Source organism: Mobula birostris, chromosome 10, assembly GCF_030028105.1.
Source record: "Mobula birostris isolate sMobBir1 chromosome 10, sMobBir1.hap1, whole genome shotgun sequence".
Taxonomy (NCBI): Eukaryota; Metazoa; Chordata; class Chondrichthyes; order Myliobatiformes; family Myliobatidae; genus Mobula; species Mobula birostris.
Window position 1 is genome coordinate 80,601,047 of NC_092379.1, and position 16,976 is coordinate 80,618,022.

The 16,976-nt window shown below is 40.3% G+C and overlaps 1 protein-coding gene across 5 annotated transcripts in view; it reads right to left on the minus strand.

Moving 5' to 3' along the window:
* The window catches only part of diaph2 (diaphanous-related formin 2), a 631,396-nt gene that overhangs the window by 573,656 nt on the left and 40,764 nt on the right, over positions 1–16,976 (minus strand). For 3 of the 5 annotated variants that reach the window (XM_072270520.1, XM_072270516.1, XM_072270518.1), the window contains exons 2-3: positions 10,506–10,538; positions 8,402–8,578 (exon numbers count right to left, since the gene is read on the minus strand). The exons of 1 other annotated variant lie outside the window; for it this stretch is intronic. In XM_072270520.1, coding sequence (XP_072126621.1) covers positions 8,402–8,578; positions 10,506–10,538 — 210 coding nt within the window. The remainder of the gene's footprint in view (positions 1–8,401; positions 8,579–10,505; positions 10,539–16,976) is intronic. One more of the 5 variants, XM_072270519.1, reaches the window with a different exon arrangement.

Genomic DNA, 16,976 nt, shown 5'->3' on the forward strand with positions numbered 1-16,976 from the left:
ATAGCCAGGACTGGAAATATGATAACGAAAAGGCTTAAGCAAACAACACTGACGACGGAGGCATTCAATACAAAACAGCACTACAGCAAAAATCTGCAAAAACATCAAAGGCGACTCAAGTGTAATGCACAGTCTCAACATTCAGTGAGACGATGGAGAACTCTAGTAATGAAGCACTCAACAGAGCTGAAAATCCCTCAGCACCTGAGTCACCCTAGTGCCAAAAAGGCCAAATGAGTGCCCCCTGACACCCAATCCATTCCAGGAAAGAGGATCAGATGGTCTAGATAATCAGACATGTATCTTGGAAGCAGTTCGAAGACAACCTAGATTGCATCTTGGAAGTTACACTGACAGGACCTGTCTACAGGAAAATCGGCTCCCTTACAGACATTGTGTTCAACTTTGCTGAAGTGTGATTCGGTCCAGTGGAGAAGAAAGGGGATCTTAAACCATCCTATCAACCAAACAGGAAGGAAAGGGAGATTTGCCACCTGATATGCGAGATAAAGACCCTGAACATACAATTCAAAACCAGTTTACTTTTCGGAAAAGAATACGACAAAGATCTAACCAGCAACCTGCAAGAACAGATGCACAAGCTCAAGAAGGTGGAGAGCTGCAAAAGCAAAGGAAGGAAGAGAGGAGAGCGCAGTTTATTGAAAATTCATTCAGGTTCACCAGGGCTCTTCTCAACCAGTGAAAAATTGGCACCCTAAACAGCTCAAAGCATGAGGTGGAAGAATATCTGGGGGAAATCACACAAATTTACCCATAGGAATCAGCGACTAGAATTCAATCCAAAGGTTCCCTAACCAAGAATCACAGCAACTGAGCTGAACATGGCAGAGCCCACGTGGCAGGAGATGCAGAACATCATCAAGAGAGCAAAGTCACCTGCCACCCCAGGACCAAGTAGAATACTGTACAAGGTATATAAGAAAAGCCCAAAACTCCTCCAGAGGTTGTGGAAGATAATGAGGAAGACCTAGACCAAAGGCTCTATCCCACCAAGGTGGAAAATGGCTGAACGATGCCTTGTTCCTTAGGAAGAAGATTCCTCTATAATCACCTAGTTTAGGACAATCTCCCTCCTTGGCATTTAGTGCAAGATATTCTTTTTGGTGCTTGCAAGAAGGCTGACCTCTTACTTAATGGAGAACTACTATATCAACGCATCAATCCAGAAAAGTGGCATACACACCTCAATAATCTGCTAATTGATCCGTTAGGCCAGGCAGAAGAAAAGCGACCTAACAGTCATCTGGTTAGACGTAGCCAAGGCCTACGGGTCAATTCCACACATCCTCATCCAGAGTGGCCTGGACCACTATAATATCCTGCCAGTAACGCAAGACATGATCACCAGCTACCTAGGAGGATTTATGCTATGCTTCACTTCAGCTCACTTTACAATCAGGTGGCAAGATGCTCAAAAAGGGATTCCAACCAGCTGTAACATCTCCTTCATCTTGTTTGTCATGGGTATCAACCTCCCCACATCAGCAACTTTCTACAGGGACACAATTGAGAGCATCCTGACAGGCTGCATCACTGCCTGGTATAGGAACTGTACCTTCCTTAATCACAGGACTCTGCGGATAGAGGTGCAGACAGCCCAGTGCATCTGTAGTTATGAACTTCCCATGATTCAGGACATTTACCAAGGTAGGTGTGTAGGATCATTGGGGACACAAGTCAGCTCAACCACAAACTGTTCCAGCTGCTACCATCCGCAGCATGAAAGCCAGAACCAACAGGCTCAGGGACAGCTTCTTCCACCAGGCCATTGGACTGATTAACTCACGCTGATTTGAGTGTATTCTATGTTACATTGATTGTTCTATTTATTATAATTATAAATTACTATGATCGCACATTGCACATTTAGACGGAGACGTAACATAAAGATTTTTACTCCTCATGTATGCGGAGGATGTAATAAATTCATTTCAATAATCCGAGGCCCAGTGTTGGATCCAAGCATCCGACAACCTAAGATACAGGGTTCATAGATGACATCACAGTAGCCACTGTAACCCACATTCAAACAAGGTGAGTATTGGAAACCTCAGACAATGCAGCTACCTGAGCTAGGATGACCTTCAAGGCCAGGAAGCCCAGATGCATGGTGATCAAAAAGGGCAAGGTTACTAGCAAGTTCAGTATTCAAGTACAGGGAGAAGTCATTCCATCCATAGAGGACAACAGAGTAAAGTGTCTTAATGCAGCAATGACAGTGCCAACATCATTGACACTGTGAAGACTGAAGAATGGCTGAAGAAGATTAGCAAAACTGGACTCCCCGGTACATGGCTGTACCAATATGGTCTTCTACCAAGGCTGCTCTGGCTTTTTCCACGGTGTACAAGTTTCCCATGACTACTGTAGTAGGTATTGAGAAGAAAGTCAACTTGCACTTGCGGAGGTGGCTAAGGATACCCCCCCCCCCCCAAAATCTTCCTTCAGTTTGGCTCTACACAAGATCTAGCCAGCTACCAGCTACAGTTCCCACTGTCATCAGTAGTGGAGGAGTTCAAGGTGGCAAAGTGTACAGTTCTGTTAACACTGAGTGGCTCTGATGACAAGCTAATAAACCAAGCAGAAGTCACAACAAGATCGGGCCGAAAGTGGGCTGCCAACTTGGCCATAGACCAGGCAGTGAACTCCCCGCAACTTAGAGACATCATCAGCAACCCATGCCTGGGACGGTTAGGCCTTGGCTCAGCACACTTCCAACAAAGGGGGAATGCAAGTGCAAGAGGTAGGCGCATCATGGTCCAGACAGAGGTATGGAACCGTGAGGACAAAAGGTAGGTGGAATAGAGTTAGTGTCACAGGGTGCCTGGACAAAATGAGATCTTCCCAGGCGCATGACCACTTCAGCAGAGCTTGAAGATGGGAGCTTTTCTATATTTCTTTCCTCCTGCGATCCATGCATGACTCTCCCTACACCATTACAGCAGCACACATGGGGGCTGACAGGGGACATTAAATGCAAGTTTTGTGGTCAGCAGAGTTCAGTGGCACACATGCTGTCCGGTTGCAAAACAGCTTTAGCACAAGGATGGTATAAGTGGCACCATGACAAGGTCCTGCTCTGCTTTGCTGACACACTGGAATAAGAAAGGTGTAAAAAGAGACCAGCTAACAGGGCAGTCATTTTCATCAAGGAGAGGGCCATGCCAGTCATATCAAGTCCAAAATCCAATCTGCTGCAAATTGCCAAATCATGGGAGATGAGGGTCAATGTGGGGAGGAAGCAGAAGTTCATAAAGGTGGTGCAAACCACAGTTCAAACAGACATCATACTGTGGTCCACCGAAGACAAGAAAATCATCCTGGTGGAGCTCATTGTACCATGGAGGAAGGATTTGAATTTGAATTGACTATTACTTACATCCTTCACATACATGAGGAGTAAAATCTCTATGTTACATCTCCGTCTAAATGTGCAATTTATATTAATTTGTAATAAGTAGTATGTACAACAGGACAGTCAATATAACATAGAAATGCAATTGTATCAGCATGAATTAATCAGTCTGAAGGCCTGGTGGAAGAAGCTGTCTCAGAGCCTGTTGGTCCTGGCTATTATGCTGCTGTACTATTTTCTGGATGGTAGCAGCTAGAACAGTTTGTGGTTGGGGTGATGTGACTCTCCCTTCTTACACACCTGTCTTTGTAAATGTCCTGAATAGCGGGAAGTTCACATCTACAGATACGAAGAGCCCCATGAGAGGAAGGCCCTGAAGTACCCATCCTTGGTCCAGGAGTTTAGGAACAAAGGATGGCAGACATGGCATTTCCCCAGGGAAATCTGCTGCGGAGGGTTCCCAGCAAGGTCAGCATGGAGGTTGCTGTCTGTGCTGGGCAAGAACCAAGCAGCTCGCAGGATGGGGGAGAAAGCAGAAAGAGTGTCTTGCTGGATATGGAGCAGGCGAGAGAGGAGTTGAGCTGAAAGTCAGGATCAGGTGGGCAGTAACTTGGCCATTGCTGCTGACCAGCCAACAGGAAAGTGTAGTAATTAAGGGTTGAAACACTATGAAGGTTGGACACTACCTGATGACATCTGCTACTGCCAAAGGCTACAGGTAACTGTAGAGGGGACTCCAGTGTATGATGCAAGCTAGCACTTACCTTAACAATCTCACACCTCACCCATTCTGTTACATTTCAACTGCAGGTTCCAACTCTCTGATTCAGAATTTTGTCGTCAGATATATTTGAATCTGCAGTACAGCTCCATAATAATTGTAAGATTTAATTGAGATTCAAAGTTCACCAAGATTTTATTAATCTGTATTTTAACCTAACAGCGCAACTTTTGCAATCTCAGCCAGTGTTTTTACTTAAGGACACTTCAAACTAATAAGTTCTCAAAACTCATGCCCTGGAGTATCTCTACTTAGAAAGAATAGTTTTCCTTCTCAGAGGAAGATGACTGGAGAGTTTCAACCTGTCTTTTCTCAAGCTAGTGCAGCTAATAACCCATTTCTCAAATTTACCATTTTATGAATCATTTCTACTTGCATAACCAACCTTTGGGTATACCTACATTCTCCACCATTTTAAACGTGTACTCTGGGGGACTTTTAATTCATATCCAAGAATGATTCCCAAACATCCAACAAGTGTTTAGTATATACTAAAATACATCCTGCATATAATTGAACTGCCATCATTTTTAAGTTTCTATGAAAATATATTACATGGTAAACTTTATCCAATACTATGACTGGTATAATACTGTGTATCAATACTATTCTTAGATAGAAACTAGCCACTTTCCCAATCCTCTCAAGTAATTGTTCTCCATGGACTCATCTGTTAACTTTTGCCTAAAAAAATGTATATCTGATTCAAAGAAAAATAAATACAGCAGTGTTCAAAACTGCACAAATAGTTTACTTTAAAATTGATTTATGGGATGTGGATCTCTTCAGTATTTATTGCCCATGCCTTTCTACCTTTGTGGAGATGGTACTGAAATAATTGAAAGCTCAGTTCTGACTGAAGTGCCAATGAAGAAATTAGATATTTCCTAAGGCAGGATGGTGTACAACTTTAACCAAAGCCACTGTTGGTGAGATTCCTGACGGTTTCGCCAAGGTAACAGGAATCATGGGTTTGGAAAGGGGTTTTAAATTTGGGTAATTATATAGCCAATAAGGTGCATTCGAAGAATAAGGCATTAGAATTGGACAATTTTTCCCCCCAAATTGTTGAAAATGAAAAAAATGCTTCCCAATTTCAGCAAGATGAATAATTACCCAAAATATTAATAAACTGAAACAAGAGAAAAAATGAGCTCATTATTTAGCAAGGCAAGATACTTGAGGCACAGAAAACACAACTGAAAGGCAACAGATTAATTAAATCTTATTACTATCGTGGCAAGCAGAAGGTAAGATGCAAGGAATGATCAGATGTTTCACAAAGAAAAATAAACTTCTGCCTCTTCAAACTGAAATTAAAATTATTTGCTCACCAGCACAATAGGATTACATATTAAATGTTTTATTTCCTAGGACTGTTCTTTTTTAAAAAAACTATAGTTGATTCATAACATTATTAATGCCCACTGGGTGCATGTCATTGACTATAGGATTTCTCAACTTAACTCATCCAGTACTATGGATCTTAGTTTTAACACAATGTCAACCACATTAATCATGTGGAATCAAACACATCTGCCACTAATTTGCAATTGTATCCACGTTTCCATCTCGAAGTAGCCCATTAACATGCCAATCTTTATACCCCATACATGCTCTCAATTTTATACCCATAAATGGTTTCCATTTATAAATAATTGCACTCCTTTGACCTAGTACAATTTGCAAACAATTTAAATAGAATTTTGAATTTCTATTTTTGCTATTGTTCTATCAGTGGCATTTTATCCAGCAATAACTATCATTAAAAATTCTAAATTTCTTACAGTATTTGCCACGTATTTCTGACCTATTTCACCTTTATAGATGGCTTGGACTCAATTCAGATAAAATTTCATTCAGTATAAATTATAGAATGATAATTCTTCCCCTGATAATTCTTTACATGGCCATGAATTAATTGTGTCAATGCATGTGACTACACTAGATCTAAATGGCCCCATTTCCACTTGGATGCTTGAAAATTAATTCCCAGGTATATTCCATGCCAATTTCATTTAACCTATATACTTAAGGATTGAAGTGTCAAATGATTACTGCCTACAACACACTCCTTTCCAGATTCCTGTTCTGATGTCTAAGCTAGCTACAGAGGATTCACGTTATTGTTTGGTACCCATTTCTTATCTCAGCAATATCAATTTTTTAAAAACAAAAATCTCTTTTCTGCCTTTCAGGACTATGAAACATGCTTTTGGCATTTCGTTGATCTCTTCGAAAAGTCTAGTGCACTACAACATAAAGCTTCCAACATCAGTCATTATGTAAACAAATCTCAATCACGTCGAGCAGGCCTTGAGCAGCTAGCATTACTTATGTCATGAATTCATCTCATTTTGTAAGCTTGAAATATTCAAGAAATGGTTTACCATCCAACTTACAACACACATCAAAGTTGCTGGTGAACGCAGCAGGCCAGGCAGCATCTCTAGGAAGAGGTGCAGTCGACGTTTCAGGCCGAGACCCTTCGTCAGGACTAACTGAAGGAAGAGTGAGTAAGGGATTTGAAAGTTGGAGGGGGAGGGGGAGATCCAAAATGATAGGAGAAGACAGGAGGGGGAGGGATAGAGCCAAGAGCTGGACAGGTGATTGACAAAAGGGGATACGAGAGGATCATGGGACAGGAGGTCCGGGAAGAAAGACAAGGCAGGGGGGGACCCAGAGGATGGGCAAGAGGTATATTCAGAGGGACAGAGGGAGAAAAAGGAGAGTGAGAGAAAGAATGTGTGCATAAAAATAAGTAACAGATGGGGTACGAGAGGGAGGTGGGGCCTAGCGGAAGTTAGAGAAGTCGATGTTCATGCCATCAGGTTGGAGGCTACCCAGACGGAATATAAGGTGTTGTTCCTCCAACCTGAGTGTGGCTTCATCTTTAGCGGAGGCCGTGGATAGACACGTCAGAATGGGAATGGGATGTGGAATTAAAATGTGTGGCCACTGGGAGATCCTGCTTTCTCTGGCGGACAGAGCGTAGATGTTCAGCAAAGCGGTCTCCCAGTCTGCGTCGGGTCTCGCCAATATATAAAAGGCCACATCGGGAGCACTGGACACAGTATATCACCCCAGTCGACTCACAGGTGAAGTGTTGCCTCACCTGGAAGGACTGTTTGGGGCCCTGAATGGTGGTAAGGGAGGAAGTGTAAGGGCATATGTAGCACTTGTTCCGCTTACACGGATAAGTGCCAGGAGGGAGATCAGTGGGGAGGGATGGGGGGGGACGAATGGACAAGGGAGTTGTGTAGGGAGCAATCCCTGCGGAATGCAGACAGAGGGGGGGAGGGAAAGATGTGCTTAGTGGTGGGATCCCGTTGGAGGTGGCGGAAGTTACGGAGAATAATATGTTGGACCTGGAGGCTGGTGGGGTGGTAGGTGAGGACCAGGGGAACCCTATTCCTAGTGGGGTGGCAGGAGGATGGAGTGAGAGCAGGTGTACGTGAAATGGGGGAGATGCGTTTAAGAGCAGAGTTGATAGTGGAGGAAGGGAAGCCCCTTTCTTTAAAAAATGAAGACATCTCCCTCGTCCTAGAATGAAAAGCCTCATCCTGAGAGCAGATGCGGCGGAGATGGAGGAATTGCCCAACTTGCCCGCTTCTCGGGCTAGATTTTGTTAATTTATGAGACACATGCATCATCACAAGGTCATCATTTACAGTTCATCCAAAGTGTACACATAATATTTGTATATGTTTATCTATGCACTTGTAATGCTACTGCGACACTAATTTCCTTTGGGATTAATATTGTATCTTTCTACATGCATACTTAAATGAATATTTCCAGAAGTAGCTGTTAGTGATGTCTCCAGAGGGTGTGGCACTTTGCAGAATACTCCAGCATAACTAAGGAAGATCTGACCAGAACTAAGCATAATGAAATATTAACTGTTTCCTTTAAAATATGTTTATTTCGGAGAAAATAAGTATTGTCTTTGGTAAAACTACTGAACATACTAAGAATATTCTATAAGACGTCGTATACACAGCAAGTTTAAAAACTGAAATTCAAAAACTTAAAAGAAAAACAATCCTATGCTCTCATTAATAAGAAACATTGTGCAGTGTATTATCAATTTCCTTAAGCACAAAGGGCATAAATATTTTAACCATTTTATTCCTTCACTTGGACTGAGAAATGCCCAAAAACATTTGAACTGTTAAACCTCAGAAATAAATGGAATTTTTTTTGGAGCCAATCTTTTTTATTATCTAAGTCTCGATACCTACCATCATTTTCTCGAACAGATCCAAAATTTCCTTCTCCGAAAGATTCATGAAACATTCTTCAAATACTGGTTGTGCTAATGGCAAATCACACATAACTGCTTGGGAATCAGTAGGATGTTGAATGTGAGGTTTCTCCTTCTTCGCAGTTGATTTCCGAAAACTGGTTAATCTGTCACGCTGTCAAAATAATAAAAACATTCAAAATTTAATTCCACGTGTTGCTCTCTATCCATGGTTCCTTAAATATATTCCATTATAAATACTGTACTTTATTGGCCAACACCACACAAGCTCCATCCATTAACAAAGCAGCAAATTGTCAATATCAATTTGAAGTGTCCATTTTCAGAAAAATTAAGGGGCAAATCTGACTTTAAACAAAGAAACAATGAACACAATTTTCTAAAGCTCATAAGTAACTATACTGTAACTGTTGAGGAACTTTAAGTTTATATTCCGTGATCGACTCCAGTACTTGTGATATAGTTGATTAATTGTTACAGCAGGTCTATTCTTAAATGTTTGTTGGAGATCAGCTTTAGACAACTTAACCGTATGATCAATTTCCAGCACTACCCAATCAAAGTCATTAATACAAACATAAACATAGGCAAGTTGCCTTACTGTTCTTTAAAAATGTCCTCAGGAAGAAAAGCACGCATCAAAATAGGCCAGAAATCAAGTTTAAAATACTCAGCTAGCTTTCAATTCTAAACATTCCAAAATATTTTTAGCTAAGTTATTCATAAACATGCATTAAAATATAGTGCACCATGTGACAACACTGCAAATGTTTTCAAGACTTAAGTGCTCTGTGTCAGTTTGCATGCAGTTAGAACAGAGTGCAAGTTAGTTAAGGGAATCTCATTAACATATTTACAACATGGGACATTACTATTTGGTCCAACAAGTCAATGCCAGCTCCCAGAGAGAACTCAGCAGATACATTCCCCATCATAGAGCAACCTATTTTCTCACATCTACCGAATTCCTCTTTGATTCTTTTACCACTCATCTAGGACAATTTACAGTAGCCAATTAATCACAGAATCTGGGAGGTGAAAGAAAACAAACCACATGTTGTCACAGGGAGAACATGTAAACTCCACACAGACAGCACAAAATCTTATCAAACTTGGTTCTTTGCAGCTACAAGGCAGCAGTATTAACTCTTCCACTGTCATGATTACTTTTAACTGAATTTATGATCAGTTTCAACATGTCTGTAAGGAGAGTTTCTGTTCAATAATTCAGGTCAATACAAAATGTCTTCATTAGAAAAACACAACTGGAAAATCCATTAAGAAGAGCACTTCTAACATCCACAAAGGAACAATCCAACCTCAGTTTCTTAAAGCCTTGTGTTACTATTTTTGATAGATAAATGATCACCAGAGAATCAATTATTGACCACAAGAAAAATTTAAAATCTGGAAAAATGCCCATCATTTATTGAACAGTTGACATTTCTAAGTGCTTTCCTATTTAAACACAATCTGTTTTAATTTGCCCACTTATTACCACTTCTGCAACTGCTCATAATAAACTTTTAAAAGATGAATTAACAATTTTTTTTATGAAAACTAAAAATTGGTCAAGCTATCCAGCAACCACTACACTGAAGTAGGGAAAGGGAAAAAAAGACAACTCAACATATCACTGCAAATCAACCTAAACAATAAATTCAAACAGCAAAATTTTCTGAAAAATGTTTCATGGATTGCAAACAATTAAATTGAAAAATTTAGGGCAGGAATTTAAGACAAAGGTTTATGCAATTTTTAAATCTGATTTTGGGATCATTATTTGATTCTACATTCACAGCAATATCAATTCAGAATTTCCAAAAACAAACTACTTAAAAGTTGTAACATTCTAGTTCTTAAATGTTAATTAAGTTTTTGCAACATGCCAAGAACTAATTTATAGCACTGGAAATAATTGTAAGGTAATGCACTAACTTATTAGCAACAAACCACTTCTGAAGCAGAAATAATATCATTGCATTAAAATTGAGAAGGGATGTTAAAACCTATATTTTGTTTGCATGCATGATTTAGTAATTAAGGCATATACAGAGCAGTACATTCCAGAACAGGCTTACCACATCATCCGCCAAAGTTTTTATGTTAAGGTTCTGTAGAAGGCAGAAGAAGAAAAACACATCACCCACAGCTGTAAAATGTAACCAATTACTAGATCAAGCTGTTATAGTGGAGACATACTCATAAAAAGGGTTTGGAATTCAGACCTAGAAAATTAAAAACCAAGTCAATCATGATTCACCAAAGCTTGTGTTTCATTATTATTCTCTCAAAGTACATGTCAGAAAGTTTTGTGCCACACTGAAGCATTTTCTGCTCATAAAATCAAATGCCAGTGATATTATACAAGCAATCTTGAAACATGCCTAATGTAGGAGAATTATTTAAGGTCCTTAATTGCCTTCCACTCTACAAAAATGTAATGCTGGAGCAGAACTACACAAACACTTTACTCTGAGTATATAAATGAAAGCATCAGAAGTGCTGGACCACTTCAACCATTATTCCCACTGCACAGGACAAGGGTGCAGCAATTAAGATACAAGATAATAGGCCAATAGCATGGACAAATTCAGCTCATACCAGAGCAGGAGACGAGCCTTCAATAATCTGGATTTTATTTAATCTCACTGTGGCAACAACAAAACTTCTGGATCATAATCAGGTCAACAGATGCCCTTCAGGAAGTAAACTGCTTTCCATTCCTAACCTGGATATATTTAATTGCAGACCAATGATATGGGGCAGACGCAGCTGTCCTTGGAAATGGTTCTCCCCCGTGTCCCATAACCACTACACTGAAGCAAAAGAGGACAAATGAACAGAGCAGTTCAAATCAAACTAGGCAACAAATTCAAACAGTGTAATTACTCACATGGATGACCTTCAGAAGTATTCTGCACATGCAGCTGGGAGACTTTGTATACAACAACCTACTGCAATGCTACCTAACTTAATTGCCTTACGATTCCATCACATTTACAAAATACATCTCCCATACCACTGCAGGAAAGAACCATCTAAAAAGCCAATAAAACCATACACAGAGAAAAGAAACAGATTTTCCAAAATTGATGCCAATGAGGTATCATAGGATCAAGTCAGACATCATTAATAAAACCGCCTCATGATTACCACCTACCATCCTCCCTCAAGTCAATAAATTAGTGCTCCTCCACACTGAACAGCACTGGAAAGAATGAAACAAATGCACAGAATATATTCAGGAACAGGGCTTAGGGGAACTTCAACATTGATTCAGAGCAGCCTGCGAAAATGTCAATCCCCAATGGCCACATCCTGAAGGTCAGCTGACAGTGCAGGTAATCAGTGAATAATGCATGAACCAACTTGATCTTGCTCTCAGTCAACCTACCACAGATGTATTTGTCATGACTGCACTGTGGAAGTGATCACTGTAGGTCCTCATGGTTTGAAAGTTGGTATACCCCACTCTCCCCTGCCCGATTCTTTTTGAAGAATCCCCATTCCCTCACTGTTGTGCAAAATACTACAGCCTGATCCAACAGCTCAAAACTAGGCATTTAAGAGGCCCAGCAGACCATCAAATGCAGCAGCAACATGCATATCCACAAGCTCACCAAAGGCATATCCCCCACACTCAAATTACCATCAAGCAAAGGATCAATCCTGATTCAAAGTGCAGAAGCCCATGTTTGATGCAACACTCTGCGAGAAGCACAGAGTGGACATCACAGAAAACAAGTTTCAGATAATTCTATACATTCATAGTACCAGAAAATAACTGACAGCACCAAATATAATAAAGAATGAGCCCAGACAACATTCTAACTGTAGTATGCATTGCTTCAGAGCAGCCACACTTCAAGTATCTCAGTACAGTTACGACTTTTTACTAATTATTCTATGCTTGCATACAACCAGCTCTGTACAAGGTTACTTAAACAATTCCCTTCCTGCCCATTACAGGAGCAGTAATATTGAGTCATGCCCCACCAAAAGCTGGATGTGTAGCAGCAATCAACAAATACATTAATTTTCAGCTGAAATTTCCTGTCAGAAACCAGAGTATCATCTGTTCAAGACTGCCAACTAGTTTCTTAGGCAAAAATATTACTGTTTATTGACCTTATTTAAAAATATCACATTCTGAGAGCATAGCTATGCTTTCAACAGCATTACAATTTGCTACTTGTTTCACTCCTATCCAGCTTGCTTCTTAAAGGTAAATAAGGCTAAAGCACAAGGACTGTAAAATGGCAAAAACAAAAAAGCTGATTCGTACTGAAATATAAAATATGGGATCATGCTATGCCAGTGTGTATGGTTATTAGCTGTTAAAATTATTACAGCTATAATATTAAACTGATATCAGCCTTAAACCTGATTAAGATGTTTACCCATTGTTTAAATCATGGAGCTAATAAGAGCATAAAGTTTTTTCCAGGGAGCATGAAGAATCAAGTTTTACAATTTGTCACATGTAATTGGGGGCTGGTTGGGTGGGAAGGGCCTGTTACTACATGGTATAAAAGTGAGCTTCTAACTAACAGTATCTTCAACTCATTTGCTATAAAGTTATATCTGTTTTACCAAGAATATTTGCTTTCCCATCGCTTATTGGCCCCACCTAATCACTAAAAATATTTTTCCTGTTCACATGCCCAGTGATTATTTTTGAACACACTATTATGAGACTAGTCTGCCTCATTTCCTTTTCTACTTCCAATTTAAACCAGTAAGAATTCCTAATTCTGTTCGTGGCAGCAAATGCCAGATTGTCATGCTTATTATTTGCTCACTTGTTTTTGCTTTTGATCATTGCCTGCGAAATTCATTTCTTTAAACTGATTCGTGACTAATGCTCAGACTTGAGCAAAATAAGGCAAAAGATTTTACAGAACTGTAGACTATTGCACTCAGTAGGTAGCAACGAAGGCAGAAGTTCAGAAAGGCGGCCATAAAACTCTACAATCAAAGCAAAACTTACTTCCAGGATACAGTTTTTTTTCTTGGGAATTTGGTTTCACAAAGATACAAATTTGTCTTTCAGAAAACAAATATGGATTAAGAGTTGGATGAGTAGTTTGCAACTATACTTGCTGTATTGCCAAGAAGCCCAAACAAATAGCACCGAAATTCCACAAATGATAACTTGCTGAGTACAGGCCGATGCCACAACTCCACTAACGATCCTCCTATCAAAGGCTAGATAGGATGGCAGATCCACTGCTAGTCTCAATGAGAGTTTTGCCTCTTATTATTCTTGAATTTATTAGCAACTATCATGGCTACTAGTTTAGTATTCCATCACATTAAACATTTTAAATCACTATTACCCAATAATATTAATCAGGTCACATCCTGAAACAGGAAATGTATTGGCTATTCACCTGTTCCCAATAGCTGTAATCCCCCACTTCAATACTGCTCCTGTGAATCACGCATGTCCTTCGGTACAATGGAGATCAACTCTAGTTATAGTACAACCAAAACAGGGACACAAACTTAATTACTTTTCAATTATATAACCCATAAAAACAATTACAATTCCAGATACTTCAATTTACTTTCTAAGAATAGTGTTTGGTTCTACCTGTCTCCAATGAATAGGCCACATTACTTGCAAGTCTAGTATCAAACTTGCATACCAGGCAATCCAATCTTTCTTGAGATGACCAGATAAGCTCACAACTGCACAAAGTAGAAAAGGCACAGAGAGCCCCAAATTTCCACCTTTGGAGAAAGATTATTCACTAATCCAATTAAGCATGATCAGTCCGAGATTCTCAAGAATCAACATTGGTGTCATGACCACCTCAAAACCCATAAAATAGAGTGGAAGGAAATAATCTCTAATACTGTTCAAATCTTTAAGATTGTGCATGTATATTATGTAATTATCTCATAACGTACAGCAAAGAACTATATACAAGTAAACATGTAATAAAACATTTATCATTAATTTTAACAGTTCAGATTTTGCACAAGAAAACTTTTAATACTGTGTGATGTTAAAATCAAAATTGATTAGTAAAATAACACTCAAGTCTTCTAAGAAACGAGAAAATCTGAAGATGCTGGAAACCCAAGCAACATACACAAATACTGGAGGAACTCAGCAGACCAGGTAATATCTCTGGAAATAAGTACAGTCATTGTTTCAGGCCGAAACGTTGACAGTACTTTTTTCCATAGATGCTGCCTGGCCTGCTGAGTTCCTCCAGCATTTTGTGTCTTAGTTTTGGAAGACTAGGATGATGTGATATGGCACATCTGAAATATAAACTGTATGCGTCTAAATTGGAGAGATCTGTGGAAATAGAAACAGATAATATCCAAGGTGAATGCATTTTCATTAATTATAGACCACTACACCACAGAAACAGGCCCTTTCACCAACCTATCAATGCTGAATTGTTATTTTGCCTGGTCCCATCAACTTGCACCCTGGACCGCAGCCCTCCATACCCCTCCCATCCACGTAGCTATTGAAATTCCTCTTCAACACTGAGATCAAATCTGCATCCACCATTTTCCACTGACAGCTTGTTCCACACTCTCACAACCCTGTGTGAAGAAGTTTCCCTTCATTTCCCCTTAAATATTTCACTCTTCACCCTTAACCCATGACCTCTAGTTCTAGTCTCACCCAACCTCAGTGGAAAAAAACCTGCTTGCATCTACCTTGTCTATATCACTCAATTTCATATACCTCAATTAAATCTCCCCTCATACTTCTAAGCTCTAAGGAATAAAGTCTAACCTATTCAACCTTTCCCTATAACTTAGGTCCTCAAGTCCTGGTAACATCCTTAATTTTTCTCTACACTCTTCCAATCTTATTGGCATCTTTTCTGTAGGTAGGTGACCAGAACCACATACAATACTCCAAATTAGGTCTCACCAACATCTTGTACACTTCAACATAACATCCTAACTCCTCAAATACACAAAACACTGGAGGAACTCAGCAGGCCAGCAGCATCAATAGAAAAGAGTAATATTGACTTTTCGGGCTGAGACCCTTCATCAGGACAGGATAAAAAAAGATGAGGAGTCAGAGTTAGAAGGTTGGGGGTGTGGGTAAGGGGTAAAGTAAAAAGCTCAACAGTTGATTGATAAAAGAGATACAGGGCTGGAGAAGGGGGTATCTGAATGACAGAAGGTCAAAGAAGAAAGAGAAGGGGAAGGAGCACCAGAGAAATGAATGTTCATGCCATCAGGTTGGAAGCTATCCAGTTGGAATACAAGGTGTTGCTCCTCCAACCTGTGAGTGACCTTATTGCAATAGTAGAGGAGGCCATGGACTGACATGTCTGAAGGGGAATGGGAAGTGGAATTAAAATGGGTGGCCACTGGGAGATCCCACTTTTTCTGGCGGACGGAGTATAGGTACTCGGCGAAGCAGACTCCCAACCTAAATCAGGTCTCACCAATATACAAGAGGATGCACCAGGAGCACTGGTTATAGTAGATAACTTTAACAGATTCACAGGTGAAGTGCTGCCTCACTTGGAACGACTGTTTGTGCCCCTGAATGGTAGTGAGGGAGGAGGTAGACGAGCAGGAGGGAAATCAGTGGAGTGGGACAAATGGACAAGAGAGTCGCGTATGGAGCAATCTCTGCGAAAAGCAGAAAGTGGGGGAGAGGGAAAGGTGCTTGGTGGTGGGATCCCGTTGGAGATGGTGTAAGTTATGGGGAATCATGTACTGGACACAGAGGGTGGTGGAGTGATAGCTGAAGACAAGAGGAACCCTATCCCTGGCAGGTGGATGGGGTGAAGGCAGGTGTGAATAAAAATGGAAGAGATGCAGTTGAGTGCAGTGTTGATGGTGGAGGATCCTATACTCAACACTCTGATTTATGATGGCAAATATCCCAAAAGTTCTCTTTACAACCTTATCTACCTGTGATGCTGCTTTCAAACAAATATGGATCCTTGTTCTACCACACTCCACAGTGCTCTACCGTCAACTGTGCAAGTCCTAAAGTCCTAAAAAGGAGTACCTCACACTTGTCTGCATTAAATTTCATCTGCCATTTTCAGCCTATTTTTCCAACTAGTCCAGACCTCACTGTAAGCTTTGATAGCCTTTCTCACTGTCTGCTACATCTCCAATCTTAGTGTCATCCACAAACTTGCTGATCAGTTTACCACATTATCATCCAGATTGTTGCTATAGATGACAAATAATGGACCCAGCACTGATCCCTGCAGACACATGAATCATAGGCCTCCAGCCAAAGGCAAACATCTACTATCAGTCTCTGGCTTCTCCCACAAAACCAATGTCAAATCCAACCTACTATCTCATCCTGAATGTCAAGCTACTGAACCTTCTTAACCAGCCTTCCATATGGGGCTTGAAAGATTTTGTGAAAGTCCATGTAGGCATCACTATCTTCCCTCCATCAACTTCCCAGGAAACTTCTTCAAAAAACTAAGATTGGTTGCCATGACCTACCACGCACAAAGCCTCTTACTAGCTCTTCTTTCAGTTAGTGCTGACGAAGGGTCTCGGCGCGAAACATCGACTGTACCTCT